The 17271-nt window shown below is 33.4% G+C and overlaps 1 protein-coding gene across 2 annotated transcripts; it reads left to right on the top strand.

The window, feature by feature from the left end:
* The first annotated feature begins 8018 nt into the window (after positions 1 to 8018).
* LOC141684185 (chromatin structure-remodeling complex protein BSH) lies at positions 8019 to 16892 on the top strand. 2 transcript variants are annotated; one of them, XM_074489025.1, is made up of 11 exons: positions 8019 to 8152; positions 8279 to 8367; positions 9326 to 9420; positions 9944 to 10015; positions 10099 to 10146; positions 10267 to 10350; positions 14261 to 14299; positions 14402 to 14484; positions 14606 to 14668; positions 14973 to 15119; positions 16551 to 16892. In XM_074489025.1, the coding sequence occupies exons 1-10, from the start codon at positions 8100 to 8102 to the stop codon at positions 15070 to 15072; spliced, it is 726 nt and encodes a 241-aa protein (XP_074345126.1). In that variant the 5' UTR covers positions 8019 to 8099; the 3' UTR covers positions 15073 to 15119; positions 16551 to 16892. The 2 variants fall into 2 exon arrangements, with proteins under 2 accessions (XP_074345126.1, XP_074345125.1); XM_074489024.1 differs by lacking the exon at positions 16551 to 16892 and adding an exon at positions 16186 to 16467.
* Positions 16893 to 17271: the final 379 nt, after the last annotated feature.

The following is a 17271-nucleotide window of genomic DNA, read 5'->3' as shown; positions in this document are numbered from 1 at the left end:
CCAATAAATAATGTAAAGGAGTCATACGCCTTCGAATAATATTCGAAATAATATTCAATAATAAAATAAAGTTAAAGTTATCGAATAAACCTTATTCGATTAATAGTTTAAAAAAACTATATCCATATATATATATATATATATAAATAAATATATATATATATATATATATATATATAATATACTCGGGAACATCGACTCCCGGTTTAGAAATATGTTCACCTTTTATCCCCTATACTAAGGGTATACGCAACTACTTGCTTATTTCTAGCATAGGTATTATGCAACTATAAGCATTGAAATCAACAGATAGATAACCAGATTACGAAACAGACATGCATATATACCATATTAGCATGCTCCAATATATCGCAAAATTTGCTAATAACAATCATGCAATATCACAAGATAATGCATATACATATATTTACATCACAACAACAGTATAACGGGTAGAAAACTTGCCTGGGCGACTGGGGTTACGAATGGCTCGGGACGAGTCTGGTAACCTATAAACAACAAGTAAGTTGGAATTAAACCAAAGTCACTTGTAAATCTATACTTTAACTAACTTAGACTCTAACGCTTGTTTTGCGCTCACTGATTCGCTTAAGTCACTCGGGTACCCTCGGCTCCACCATTTTTAATAATTTAACCTTTACGAGTTTTAAAGCGATTCCTTCGCGGATGTCTTACCAACTGCTTATTACACCTTACATAAATGTTTCATACTTCAATTAGTCCTTTAAGGTCTTTAACCTATGTTTCAAAGTAAGGCGAGGGGAAAAGTATCGTTCGCGAAACGCCGTTACTTGAAACGGTCGTTTCTCCTAAACCGTGCATCGGAATCGAACGAACTACATATCAAAACGAAGCTCGTAACATGAGCTATCTAAACATGGCAGTGGACATAATCTAGCAGGGGGTCCTCGGGTCCTAATGTTATGCACAAAACAGTCTAAAGAAAATCGGACGTTACGACGGCTATGTTTACGCGATTACCAATATTTATACCACTCCAAATTCTTTACCAATTCACTACAAACCACCCAACCATCATCAATACATCAAACACAACTTATATCAAGGCAAAGTCAGTCCATAATCTCAAGGTTTTCCAACTTATTCAACCACAAACATGATCTACTAACCATAACTTAAGATTCATTAACCATTAACCAAGATTCATATCCAAAATCACCACAAATCCAACCAAACTATCTAACATACATGGATCTTGTTATACATACATGGATATTTCTATATATACATTAATCCATCCATAAACTCATCAAAACTCAAAGTTCAAACTATAAGTTAAAGGTGAAAGTTGTTTATACCTCCTTGAAGCTTCCTAACACAACCCAAGAGCTTTGAATGCCTAAAAGAACCTTGATCCTTGCTTGTATAACCTTAATCTTTCATAAAAATTCAAGAAAACTAAAGTTATTTCTTGAAGGTTACTATTCACCATCTTCTTCCTTGATTTATTGGAAGAGATTGTGAAGGAATTAGGAGCTTAAACTTATAGCATATCCATATCTATGTACAAGGAAGCTTAGATAATTACCTTGTGATTTAACAATGCTTGGAACTTGATTTTTGAAATTCTTGCCCTTGAAAAAGATGAAAAGCCGAGAGCAAGATGATGAGAATGAAATGATTTTGTGTTTTTTGATTTGTTTGGCTTAGCTTGGTTGTTTTTTGTTTTGTTTTTGGTTAATTACCTTAATAACCTTATATTTGTGTGGTTATAAACCAACCACACCTCCTCCTTCCCTATGTCATGCTTACATCACATTGCTATGTCATCCTCCCTTCCTTGTCCTCTTCTCATTGGTTGGGTGACATCACTTCCTCTAATCCCTTTGCTTAACTTCCTAATTGTTTGCCTAATGACCGCTGATCTGTTATACGGTTCGCTTAACTTTCGTTTTCGTTTATCGTTTGAAGGATCATACCCGGGATCTTATTACTTAAGTTCCCTTAACCTTTCTCATTACATTATATTCCTTTTTATGATCCTCTCTTATAATCCTTTAATTTAAATCCTTTTTATCCTGTTACCTTTTTCTCAATTCTTTCCGTATCTAGTGGATTTCCGGGAAAAATCAAAGTGTTCGGATTTGGATTCTGACGATCTTTACATACACTTATATCCCATATAAAGTACTAATAAAATCTCAGAATATCCATATCAGAACCCCTAAATAGTGTGGCATGAAAAGTTTTCTCATTCAGCAAAAACACTATTCATAAGGGTTTCAAAAATTTCCAAAAATTGGGGTTATTACAGATGTCATCTCCAAAAGTGATACTTGGGCCAGCTCTCTCTTCAAACTCTGTGAGCAGGGTAGAATCACCAGTCATATGTCTTGAACAACCACTATCCAAGTACCAAAGATTCCTTCTGTTTCCCTGCACACATCAAAATCAAATCAAGTTGATTTTGGTACCCAAGTTTCCTTGGGTCCTGCCTTGTTAGCTTTCTTCTTCTGTTTCTTAGGTTTTAACTCATTTGACTTAGGAATTTCAGATTCTTCCTTAGTCATTTGGGTTGGGCCTTTGAAACCACTAGATGCTACAGAATTATTATGCATGTTATGGCTAACAGGAAATGGCATGCTTGGTGCAAACATGTTATTCCAGTAAGGCATGCTAAATGGCATTTGAGGCATATTGTATGCAGCATAATATGGATTAGGTGCAAATGGCATATTAGCAAACTGTGCATTCATGTTCCGTGTAGGCATAGCATTAACAGGCATAGGAGGCATGGCATTCATGTTAGAGAATTGAGGCTGAACAGACATGGGAGTAGGCATGGCAGATTTGCAATTAACAGACAAATGATTTACACTACCACATTTGACACAGATTTTTCTAGGAGCATATTTGTCAGGTGTGTAGTTGTTATGTTTGTTAATCCCTACTTTACCATTCCTATTGTTTTTCCTTTTAGTTTCTGTTTTTACCTCTATCTTCTCAAGTCTGTCACTCAACTGTTTGACAGTCATGTGACCAACATTAGCCTTCTTCCCTTTCTTGGCTTGACTTGACTCCCCTGAAACAAAGTTCTTGGAAACAGACCCATACTTTTCATTTAGCTTGGTTAATTTGGCTTTACTAATGGGTTTGTTCACAGCCGACGGATGAGGATTTTTATCATTCGACGGATAACACATTTTGTTATCCGACGGATAGTCCTCATCATCTGTCGAGTCCACATCTGTCAGCAATCCATCTACCAAAATAGGTTCTAGTTTCTTCTTATTCTTTTTCCAGGCTTCATCTCAAAAGAACTCAATTCCTTGAACCTTGGTGATTTGAGCATGAACATCTCTGGATGTTTTCCATGCTTTAATCACCTCCTGTTCACGATCGAGCTGCTTCTTTAAAATTTCTTCCTTTTTCAAGGACTCAGTTAATTCCTCCTTAGCAATTCTACACTCAATTTTTAGTTTCTCAAACTCAACAAACTGAGACTCAAGCACATTATTCCTCTCACTCAAAAACAAGTTATTTTCTTTGATTTTTAGCATTTTCTTTAGTGAGGGACTTAAGTGTAACACGCAAATGATACAATTCTGTAGACATGTCATTTATTGCATCATTACACTCAGCTTTAGATAAATGTGCAAGGTTTGTAGTAATTACCTGATTGCTTGAGGAACTTGTCTCTGTTTCATCAGACTTGGCCATAAGGGCTAGATTGACATAGCTGATCTCCTCATCTTCATCCAAACCATCAGCTGCCCAGTCATTCTCTTGTGTAATAAAAGCCCTTTTCTTCTGTTTGAGTAGATCAAAGTATTTTTGCTTATAATCCACAGACTCAAATCTCTTCTTACTAGAATCTGACTTTCTACACTCATTTGCAAAATGCCCTGCCAAGCCACATTTGAAACACTTGAATTTTGACTTATCCACCATGTTTCTATTTGGCTTGGCAGCTCCAAAGTTCTTCTTGAACTTGAGCTTGGCAAATCTTCTTAAAAGGAATGCTAGGTGCTCATCAATGTCCTCCATGTCATCTTGACTCAAAGAATCTTCACTTTCTGCAGCTAGCCCTTTACCCTTGCTTTCACAGGCCTTTGAAGTTGATTCCACAGCTTCCATCTTCACTTCCTTCTCCTTTTCCAGTTCAGCAACTAGTGCAATGGATCCTCCTTTCTTCTTTCCTCTCTCCATTCTTTCATCCTGCTCTATTTCAAGCTCATAGGTCTTTAGAATGCCATACAGTCTCTCCAAAGTAAACTCCTTATAATCTTGTGAGTTTCTCAATGAGACTGTCATTGGTTTCCATTCCTTTGGAAGAGATCTGAGAAATTTCAGATTGGAGTCTTTAGTCTGATAGACTCTTCCATGCAATTTAAGAGCATTTAGTAGCTTTTGGAATCTACTAAAAATGTCAGTGAGTGACTCACTTTCTTCATTGTGAAAATGCTCATATTGCTGAATCAGGAGCTGCATTTTATTTTCTCTTACTTGCTCAGTACCATCACAGATTATCTGTATTGTGTCCCAAACTTCCTTGGCAGTCTTGCAGTTGATGATGTTATCAAACATATCTGCATCAACACCATTGAACAGAATGTTCATGGCCTTTTTATCTTTCCGGACTTGTTTAAGATCAGGATCAGACCATTCATGCCTTGGCTTTGGAACTGATGGTTCATTTCCTGTTGCAGCTCTCATTGGAACATGAGGGCCTCTTTCTATGCAGTCCACATAGGCCTCATCTTGAGAAAGCATATGAAGATGCATCTTTACCTTCCAATGATGGTAATTATCTTTATCCAGAAAAGGAATCTTGACTCCAACATCTTTCTTGTTCATCTTGCTGAATTGTTTTGATCTTTAAACTCTTTGTAGATTAAGAGCTTACTCTGATACCAATTGTTAGTCCCTTAACAATATAGCAAGAATTATAGAAGGGGGGTTGAATGGAATTCTTTACCTTTTTCTTGAAATAAAAATGTTCAACTCGATTATAGATATATCTGTTTTGATTAGCACAATGCGGAATATAAACTTTAATGAATCAAAACAAGAGTAATTAAAAACAAGAGTCTTTAAAAACTTTCTGGTGGATTTAAACAATTTCACCAGAGATATATATTAATATATCGAGAGAACTCTGTGTGCAGAAATGCTCACAGCTGCTTTTACAAGATAGAACAACTAAGAACACAGGAAATGCTAAAGATAGTGCTTACAAAGATTTCTCTGTGTTTATTTCTAAGCTCACTTAGTTTTCTTAGTTATTTTATATTTGCTACTCTCTTGGTTTATATATATTACCAAGATTACAAAGTCAAAAGAACTGAATAAATATAAAATCTAACAGTCTTGATCTTTGCTGCTTTTCGTCCTCTATGACCCAGTTAATAGGCTTCCACAGTGTTTGTATCCAATCTCGACGGCTGTGTGTCAGCTTTCACTGTTCAACTGATGTTTGAATCTTGATATTATCATCCGTCGACTTTCAGATCATCCGTCGATGACTTAATTGATCATCCGTCGACTGCTATTTTGAACATCCATTGAAAGTCATTTGATCATCCGTCGAAGCTTTGTTAAGCATCCGTTGATAGCTATTTTGGCACTTGACTTCATTTCACTTATACAGAATTACAAGACATTGCTTATGTACAGTTAATCAACCTATTCTGCATATCTAGTTAAAGTCAACATGACTTATATGCTACTACAGATTCTATACAAAGGTGCATACAACACTGTGCTACAAACTTATCATTATATAAGCTACTCACTCGATGGATAATAAATTACCCATCCGTCGGTACTCAAACTAAGTTATCCGTCGGGACTGTAATTCTTATCCGTCGAGTGCTACATTATTTCACTAAGTAAAATCTACTTAGATGTTTTGTTTAGGTAATCATCAAGTGCACAACATATTCACAACAAAGATTTAGGATTAACACGGTCCTTGGTTGTATTTACACTGGTTTATGCATTCGGTTCGCTGCACTAAGATTTGAATCATATGTATCAGAAATTAGGTTTACACTCACGAGAAAAAGAGAATTCAGAGAGTAATATGATTGAATAAAAATCTGTTAATGGGAAGTGATTATCCAAACAGGAAATTTGAATTCAAGAAGAGAAATGGGTTGGACTATGTTTCTGCTGAAATTATAATTGTTGATTGTCTTACAGTGATTACGTGTTCAGAACGGAAATGATCAACCTGTTGAGCAAGGGTTTGGAAATAATGATTTTGATGTTATTTTCAGCGACTCATTTCAATAAATTTTAGGAAGGCTATAAGCCTAGAAATGATGGTGAAGCTGGCACAAACATCAATCTTAAAGTTCAGGGTCTAGAGTTGTAAATGAATTGGGCTATTCGTGAGCAGTTTGAGCTCAGTTTGATAAGGGATTGGTTCGTTTAGAACTCAAACTCGAGTTCGAACTCGAAAATAGGGCTGCAAATGAACAGAATCATTCGTGAACGAAATTCGGGGTCAGCTGGTTTAAGTGAGCTCGACTCGTTTCCTTAAACGAAATGGCCTTAAACATGAAAATGAGTTCGGATAAGTAAACGAGCCAATACGAGTTTTTATCTATTCGGCTCAGACTTGGTTCGTTTAGTTCAGACCCGATAACTCGACTCAGCTCAGATAAAGTTTATATATATTAGAAATAATAATTTATTATTTTATTACTAATCACTTAAATATATTTATCAGTACATTTTTCATCATTTATTAATAATTTAATAATTTTAGAATTTTTGTTTATTTTTCTAAATTTAACACTTAGTTTTTTCATAAGGAAATTATCAAACATTCTTATCATAAACACCATTGAATAATTTGTAACTACATAAAACAAATTTAAGTAAAACATTAAAGTGTAATAAAAATTCGACATCGACAGTTTAAAAATTAATATACGATTTCTAAATGTACGAATGTCTCAATAATTTAAAATAAAATTGGATATATTCTTATAACCCGTCTTGAAAATAAAATGATGTAGACTAAACAAGTGTATAGTGTGAGTGCGTGTGCGTGTATATAATTGTAAAATAATACTGGTATTTGATCTTGATACAACTTGTAAAATTATAGTTAAACCTTAAGGTCGGTCGATTGAAAAATATATGCGAACTATTAGTGGACAACTCGACACGACTTAAGTTCGGCTCAGTTTAGTTATTCGCGAACAAACTCGTGTTTCGCTCAGTTACAAAAAAAATAAGCTCAGCTCGACTTAGACAAAACTAGGATCGACTCTATTCGTTTGCAGCTCTACTTGAAAATGAGTGCGCTAAGTTTAACAAGTTCGAGACGAGTTTTAGCATATGCGGCTCGAGTTCGTCTCGAGATCGTCTCGTTAAAACTCGAAAAAAACATAAATTATATTCTCATTTTTAATAATCTTATTAATATTTTTTTTGACACAAAATATTATTAATATTTTAAGTTTAAAATTACACCCAAATATTTAATTCACGATTCAATTGGATTATTCAAGGATGATAAATTAAAATTTGAGTTTCGATTATGCCGAAATTGATAATAAGTTAGTACGGGTGGGTTTCAACCATTTTTTAAAATTAAACGATTCAATATGCGATCTGTTCGTCAGGGGCTCGAGTTCGGCTCAGCTAGTTTTTGTTCGATAAAAACTCGAGGCTCGGTCGAACATAAGTTTTGTTCGATATAAAAGAGCTCGGTTCATTAAGAAAAAAAGTTAAGCTCGGTTCGTTAAGGACAAAACTAGCATGTACTCGGTTCATTTACAGCCCTATCAAGGTCTGATTAAGTCACATCTTTGTGAACCGTCATTCGAATTAATACAATATATTTGGATTCGGATGATAACCGGATATTTACAAAAAAAAATCAGAAAACTACTAAAATTGATAAAAAAAATTAAGGAAAAGATTTATTTGATATTTTCCCATAAGTGATAATATTAAATTTTAAATGTAAAAAAGAGATACTTATACGGTTATACACGGTAAAAAAGGGAGAGGAAGTAAACACAAATCAATTTGAGCCAGCGTTTTTAAGTTGTAATCTGAAAAATAATTAACAGGAGGGCAAGACCAGCCCTTTGAGCATGAAATCGCACTCAGCATGGAGCGGTTCCAAGAACCCAGTTAAGTTCAGAATGTATGTATGTATACTATGTTTATCCACCATTCTTCTTTCTTTGTTTCGCTCTGCTATTAACTTAATTAAGCATAGCAATTATTATATTATATTACATGGTATGGGTATGTATGTATATTTTTGCAGGCCAACTGGTGAGAATTTAGTTCCAATTCGTCTTGATATTGAGATTGATGGTCAGAGATTCAGAGATGCTTTTACTTGGAACCCTTCTGGTATCTCCTGCCTTCAGCTCTTCTAAACATAATTCAATTGTTTTTATTTTATTTAATGCCTGCCATCAACCTATATGTAATTAATTAATTTCTCGTATACATGGTACCCGTGCTTGTAAAAACCAGGAATCGGTTGAGTTACCAATTAGGGATTAATCAGCTAATCCCAAAAACATAATCGGATATATTTTAATATTTTATAAATATTTAACATATTAGCCTTATTTATGATAAAATATAACAATTCATTTATAAGAGAAAGTAGAGTGACTGTTTCCAATGGGAGTCGCTCGATCATGGATTGGGCACTTTCACCATTGGGCCAACGTGACAATTGTAAATTCTTCACATGATGTTTTGTATAATTTGGTTGGTTTGATTTTAAGAAATCCAATAATTATAGGTTATGTTGAACTTTACCCGATGGTATTGATACTAGTCATAATAGATTTTACAGCAGAATTGAACATCCAGTGTGTCTCCTATGTTGTGACTAATGCCGTTGCTTAAAATTTCTGTTTAGCAAAATGATATTGTTGCTTAAACTTTGATTGTTCCTGATTTTTGTGCCTTCAAGTAATTTTAATGACACTGTCTTATTAGATTCTCTCACTCCGCCTTTACTTCTGTTGCTTTTCATGTTATCAATATATGAATCTTAAAATCTCTTTTGTTACACTGTGATCAACACGATTTAAAATTTACTGCCACAAACTACCTGTTTAAGTCATCGTTCTCCTAGTTCAGCATAGATTAGGAGAAAATGCTCATTTATGCATATGCACAAAAAGCATGCCCTATGAACTTCACTGTTTACTAATTTGACATGCTTGTTACTACACAAAATTGCCTGATATTAATTCACAGGGTTACAACAGTGACTTAATTCTCCCTCATTGTTATAAACACATTATCTTGTTGATTATATGACCTAGTGGAATATCTTTTTCTGATATAGATCCTGATTCCGAGGTAGTGGTGTTTGCAAAAAGAACTGCAAGAGACTTAAAGCTTCCCCCTGCGTTTGTTACACAGATTGCTCAATCCATACAAGTAAGCAGTTTATCTTTCTCATTTTTTGGAGGTTCTCAATATTTGTTTGATTCTTTAAACACAAAACTCATGCCCATGCATATAAATACACGGTCTTGGACAGTCCTTCCTTTCCAAATTGTAGCGATATCATATCAAACATGAGTCATTTCTTTTCTCGGTTCACCGGTATAAGTATAAGATATTTCATTTTGGTAAAGTTACTCCTCAATATAGTTGTGGTAAGTTCAGTGTGTTTGCTATCTGATGATGGCGGTTCTGCCTGTTCCCTTTTACACAGGAATTGCTTTATGTGTTACATAGAACATCAGACCCAGTTTCACAAATAGCTAGACATTTTTAAGTACGCACAAAGTCTGTAACAGAAGAATGATTATACCAGGAAGAATGTAAATTTTTGACTGGGAAATACTGACTTAACAAAATTATTAGTGCAACAGAAACTACATCCTTTTGTGACTGCATTTAATTCTGTATGGTCTTATTACACTGGTGCTGCTAACCAAAATATTGGATGTTGCAGTCGCAGCTGGGTGATTTTCGATCATATGAAGGGCAAGATATGTACACTGGTGAAAAAATTGTTCCAATTAAGGTCAGCCTTGGTTTTGACACAAGTTTCGTTTTTTTAAAGATAATTAGCTCGCCAATTTTTTTATTGTCCATTAATATATGCAGGTTGATCTTCGAGTGAATAATACCCTAATAAAGGACCAGTTCTTCTGGGTAAGATTTATTTTCACAATTGTCAGCCTATACTGATTTAGTAATGTCTGTCTTATGCTTCTGTTTTTACTGTACTGAATATATTTGGTGCAACAAAGATTGAGATGTTATAGATTTCAGGATTTGAACAACTTTGAGAGTGACCCTGAAGAATTTGCGAGAACCTTTTGCAAAGATTTGGGTATTGATGATCCGGAAGTTGGAGTAAGCTCTCCAACTTGAATTTCCCTATTTAGAAAAAAAAAGCTTAAATTTTCTGCATTTGTGGCATGTTTTGGTCTCTCTCTGGTTACAAGTTATAACTAGCTCATAAATTTGAGTATAGCTAGTTAGTATTCTCCTAAAAGCCAAATATGAGTACTCTCTGTATGTTAGTGGTTACACATGTCGTACCCACAACATATTGAATTGGAATAGGTATTTCAGTTGCAGAAAAATTCATTACAATATGCATCTTTGAGTATCTTCGTGCTTAAAGATGACCACTCTAGTTGGTAGAACAATTTTTCTAGTCATCTTTCATCAGCAAAAAAGGATAAAGACTAATTATTTCTAGGCGGTGTTATTTTGTTTCTTATTAGAAAGCTATTGGTTACACATATTTTACGTCTATAACAAGTGCTGTGCAAGAAACGCTATTTATACTTCTTCCATGTATATATTTAATCTTTCATATGTTATTTTTATAAATATTGTCAGTTTTGTTACCATCATGCAAGAGTATGATGATATCATTCTCGATTCAAGCTAAATATTATTGGTTTAAGTCACAAAATTTTGCTTGTTAAATAAACCAACACAATTAGGAAAGTAAAATAAACCAACACAATTGGGAAACAAATACTTGACAGACAACTAACTATATTTCACCATATCATCCTATCATTTTACAATGCTGGAACTTTTTTACGAGTCATAAATATTTAAATATTTATATTGAAAAGGTGATGTGGAGAAAACATCCTAAAGTGGGAGTGGTCCTCGATGACTACAAACACCAAACACAAAACACAGCAAAGACTTGCTGCATTAATGAATAAAAAAACAATATACAAAAAAGTAAACTAAGAGATTGACGCCGAGCACATAATAAAGAAATTAATTGTTTTATATTAAATATATAATGATAAAATAGTTGTAATTATATTAGTTGATTAGATATATTAGGATTACATAATAATTATCTGGTAGTAGATAAATATTTGGTAATAATATTTAATTAGGATTAGCTGGTATTTGGTAATAGGTATCAGTTAAAATTTGGTTCATTGAGTTGTGGTATATCTTTGTTAATGGTTGTAAACTTCATTATTAATCAGAGTTGACTATTGAATAGAAGAATTGGTGAAACTTTAATAAATTTACGGATTTATTTTGTTTTCTAGTCCATTTTTAATGGAGATAGGTTAGAACTTTTGTTCATCCGGTTCACACCTTTGTCCTATATGGAGGTCAACATTTATAACATTTTAAAGATAAAAAAATATATTCAAACATAGTTGGCACGTACTTAGCTGTGTCCGTGCGTGTTTGTGCTTCCTAGACCCCACGCTTATACTTAATTTACATTCATAGGTCATAACCCTAACCTTGCTTACCTACCTTAGATATTATGGCCAAACTCCCTAAAATCTAATAAGAAACGTAAGCTTTGTCGATCGATGCGCACTAGAAATTTTTTACCGAGAAGATAATTTCTCCATTTACGATGACACAGACTATCATCATTAAATCCTTTTCATTGATTGAATTAACTCATTTTCATTGATTGATTTTAGCCTTGCACTTTAACTTGACAACTTGCTGAAAAAGGCAATCAGGTGCCCTCTTGAGTTAGGGACTGTCCCTATCCCAAAACCTCAAGGGAGATAGTAGTCACACTTTAAGAGATGACCTGCCTCCCACTACATTATTATTCACAAAATAAAAGCATGACCCTCCTCACAATTTTTGAGACTTCATGTATCCCCCCTGACCCCCTACAAAAGATATTTCCCAACTAACAACTTAACAAACTTAGAATGTTTTTTTACCTTGGTGTATTTTCTAGAAATAAGTCAGTATTTTTGGATGATTCACTAAAATCCTAGTGGAACACAAAATTAATATAACACTTCGTTTAGGCCTAATTTTTTCTAAGGTGTCGAAGTAACAATATATTGATTGAGTGTGACCTTGAAATTTTCAGTACTAATAGAAGTCGTGTAAATTGGTTGCACGTGATAGCTCCTTGTAATGATTTTAACGCCACCAACTGAATTAAGAAGAGATGAGCTCTTGCAGTTGTGTTTATGTGCCAAGTGGTATTAATATGTAAGTGATAAAGTTATAACATATATTAAACAATAAATATGAGAATAGAGGAAATTGCACTTTGATGATTTACACCGGAATATTTTGGACTTAATTTTATATTGTTATGTAATTGAGGGACTTTCATATGGTATTAGTGAAACAAGATGTGGTCTTTTAATTCTCTCTCTCTCTCTCTACACACACACACACACATATATATATATATATGTATGTGTATATATATATTTATAGCAAGTAGAAAAAATAAATAAATTCAACGGGGGAATTCTATGATATCTCTTCTTTCCCATTAAATTTTACATAATTTTTAGACCACCGGACATATTGTATATGTTCAAAGGCTGTAATTTGCATAGCCAGTTCTGCAGCTGTGCAAAACGAGGATACATATTGTTATATATACATACGCATAATTCGCTTTTTCTATCAAATCCATCTATTCTGTAAAATAATTATAGCTCTCTTACTTACTATGTTTACACTTGTTATATGAAAGAATACAATGATGTACAACATCATTATTTTATTAATAAATATAAGAAACTAAATTTAATTTGTGCTAATAGATAACATGATTTCAGATTAATGAAATATTTGCGTTGTATTCTAAGAAGTTATTACATGATTAAGTACTGCCTACAATTTTAGGCATCTCATACAAATTATTAATATATTAATTCAAATTGTAAGTAATTACTGTTAGAAATTAATTATTCGAATATCTGTTCATCGATGTAATAGTTATAAGTACATTTATATTATATTATTTATATTCATACAGATGTATCTCAGCATGCAAGAAAATAATAATAAAGAATATAACTTACTATTAAAACAAACAAAATCTTATTCATTACTTTTATGGAAGATCATCTTCCTTGTTTTGTATCATATAACTATTTAATTATATTTGATCGGTTTCTAGTTTATTTTATATTGCACTATTATGTTTTTTAAAAATATCAATATTATAAAAGGGTCCAAAAAAATTTAAGCACTAGGCCTAGAAGTTCTGACTTCTGAGGACTGGGCCTTTGCTTGCGTTACATATTAAAACTAAAAACCACACTCTGACACCTCAACCAGCACTAAAATAGTCGTCATTCGCCTCCCCTCTCTCTTGCCTACAACTTAACTTTTTGATGACGAAAACAGTGTCAGTGTGTTTGTCTTTAACAATTTTTCTTGCTAAAATTTAAGATTTTGTTGCTCCTTGACTCCAACTCCAACTCTTGCTCTTTACGCTCTTCAAATAGTTTTATAAGAGAATATTGATTTTTTTTTTAATTTCGTACAAAATTACCTAAAAATGTAGGGAAAATATACTGTATATGATATAAAATCATATCAATTGTCATCGATTCAATTCGATAAGTTAGAACACATATCAAGTTATTTCCTCTAATATTCAGTGTTAGCTTAATGCTTCAACGGGAATTTGCATTTTTGTTGTCAGTGATCTGTATCTCTGCTAATTTTATAATCTTTCGAGGAGAAATGTTCAGAATTGCATTGAAAAGTTATATTTATTTTTCTGTGGGGGAATATTTTTACTCCTTCCTGCCAATCAACTCCTTGTTATGTCATCCTGATATCTAACATTCCTTTTGTGTGCGTGTACAAGCATGCCTTGATATTATATAGCACAAATAACTGAATGAGAAGTCATATCATCTTACTGAGAATATTATCTCAGTAAATGTTTAAGATTCCTTATTCTCTTCTGCCCTACTCTCATCTTAAAAATTGATATTAAATTTCTGCTAAATGAGACTTGACAGAAATGTTCCCTTTGCAGCCTGCAATAGCCTTTGCAATTAGGGAACAGCTCTATGAGGTTAGAATTGATAGAAATTCGAGCATTATTATTAGAATTGATTGGGTGGAACATCTTGAGCACAAAAAAAATCAATTCACTCTTTTAAATTATTGCTTTCAGATTGCTATTCAAAATGTATCATCTGCAAGGGAAAGTAGAATAAGCAAAAAGGGTCGTAGAGGGTTTGAGCATTCTCTACCCAGGTTTGGAAATTATGTATTGAGTATCTAAGTCTTTGCTCATTGTTTTATTTTCCCATGTGGGAAGACTAGCGCGTGATTTTGGATTGACAAGTCTCTCTCTCTCTATCACTATATATATCAGTAAAGCTGGTGGCACTGGATTGGATTTGATGAAGTTGTATGGTTTTAGATCAAGTGTTGTTCGGTAAGATTGATTTTCTTCTTTCGATATGCCATATATGACCATAATAAACTACTGAATTCTTGTACTTTAGTGTACTTAGCATTGCAATCTGACTAGTACCAAGGTATAGGGCTGACATAATCGACCAAAATCTTGATAGTTATATTTTAATCATTACTATGCAGACGGCATAATTTTTTTTTACTTAAGTTTAACTATTGCCATAATTATGATCTGTCCATCTGGGTAATATCACAGTTGATGTCCTAAGGTATATTGATCTGTAAATAGATTGGAAACGTATTATGCTTACAATCTTTTTCAGGAAGAGAAAGGAGTGGGATGTGTATGAGCCCATCGTTGACAAGCTATCAAATGAGGAAGTGAGTGCCCTTGAAGCAAAAGAAGAGAGAAATGCTCAATGAAGATGGACTGACACTTAGTGGGAGAACAACTCTTAAAGTTTTAATAGGTAACTTGTCAGAAGTTCCAGTAAATTCAGATTTAGCAGAACTTTTATGTATGAGATGTGGTTGTGTTGGTAATTCTTTTTATCTTTTATTCTAATTCATTTGCATACAAAGTGTTGACAAATCATTTAGGAAGTAACACTGTGCAAGTCCAAATGAAACAAATATTTGAATAGATAAATATCATATCAATGGATTAAGTTCAGATTAGAACTTTGTGCTGATTTAGAACTCCTATGTGTCGTTCTGCTGTAGCACACAGTTTTCCGTATAAATTATAAAATATAATGTTCTTATGCAGAACATTGTATTTTTTTATAACTTACGTTTTTTTTTGTTTTTTATAATCCTGACACGATATTTCTCTTATGTTCATAAAAATATTAACAAAATGCAAAAAATGTAATTAATAATAAAATATAGTAGTATATTCTGTATAAGAACATAGATTACTTCTAAAAGGTTCTAGTTATAACTGGTTCTAAGTGGAACCTAATCCTCACATTAACAATGCTATCAAGTACATTATTTGTTTATGTCTTTATGACTATTGTTCCTCTAAAACTTTGGTCCAGTGAAATAGGCTGCTATTGTTCTAAGAATTTTGGTCTGGTGCTTTAGATTCATGTCTCTTTTCACTACTAAGTCCTTTTAAACCATTTTGCTTTTTAGTAAAGAACCAAGAAATAGCCTGTAATTATCCAATTAGCGTAATTCGAATTCCTCTAGAGAGTTAATTGGTGGTAATGTATGATTAGAAGAACCAAGGCCAAAAGGTTTATACTTTGTCTAATCAAGTTTTTGTTTTGATAGGTGGTCTTTTGCTCCATTCTTATAGGCAACAATGAGCTCACTTATATATTTATATATTATTGATGTTCATGAATCCTGTCATGTGTGTGCTTATACAAAAACGAGTAAATAAAGTTGCAGGGCTTGTACATTATGTGTTTGCTAAAAGATACTCCATGAAACAGCAAGTGATAAAAAACTATCAAAACATGTCATGGAATATAAACAGTAGCTATGCAAGACACAGTAAATAAAAATCTTTTCTAAAATCTGCAGGTTAAATACCATATTTATATGGAGGAGGATCACCTTATCCTCATCTTATTGGAGGACCTTATGTATTGAAGAATAACCAGAAACTGTATTTTATAGGACTGCATATTTAAGTTCACACCCTGTTCAAGTTGTTGCTAATAGACTATGGGTCGAGGATTAATATATACACATTTATATAGAATTGTACTCTCCTTGATCTCTTTCTTTTCCCTGTAAGAAATTGTTTATATGATTTAAATTCATATCCTTGGATTCTAATGATAGCAAATAGACATTTGAATATCGTGTGAAAGATCTAAACTTTCCTTCTTCATGATCAACTTCAAACATTACTGATCAGAGCCCCGCAATAATGGAATATGCAGATTATTCAAAGTACTGGTGTCTGAGAAGTGAAAAAAGAAGCAAGTAATCCATTAATAAAGTGGAAAAATCTCACCATGATTCTCTTATTCATCACGGGGATTCCTATAGGTAGGAGGAGGTGTGACAATTATCAAAACATAGAATAATTACAAAGCACATCAATCATCAGAGTTTAGGGTTGAAGATGCTCGAGTCAGCTCTGATAATTGCACACCATCTGTATGTTTTCCTTGTTGGCCTTTCTCGATAGCTTGTTTCTGTCACCATTGGATTAGGAGCTTCAACAAGGAACATACTCTATACACATATATATAATATAAACTACCTATGTTGCTATATAATACTAACGGGTAGATGCAAAGGCTCTTGAATTCATGATAGATCATGAATTCACATTGCAAAGTGATGATCTGGGCTTATTATTGGCTTTGTCCAAAATGGACCACATGACTTGAACATCCTCATAAGTGCATGCCATGACTTCTCCTTCAAGTTGAAGATCTCTCATCTTCTTATCATCATCATCTTGCCCTGCACCATCACTTAATTGGTTCAATTACCCCAACTACATAAACATATATACATATACATATGCTTCTTTCCGATAGGCTATCCCCGAACCCTTACAAGCACATATAATTATATATCTGTAATGTAATGTACCTTGAGGCTGGCGGGACTTGTTGCGTTTATGAGCTCTAGTGGTAGTGGCAGGGGCGG

This window comes from Apium graveolens, chromosome 9 (assembly GCF_009905375.1).
Source record: "Apium graveolens cultivar Ventura chromosome 9, ASM990537v1, whole genome shotgun sequence".
NCBI classification, from domain to species: Eukaryota; Viridiplantae; Streptophyta; class Magnoliopsida; order Apiales; family Apiaceae; genus Apium; species Apium graveolens.
This window is presented reverse-complemented; position numbering and strand designations above follow the sequence as displayed.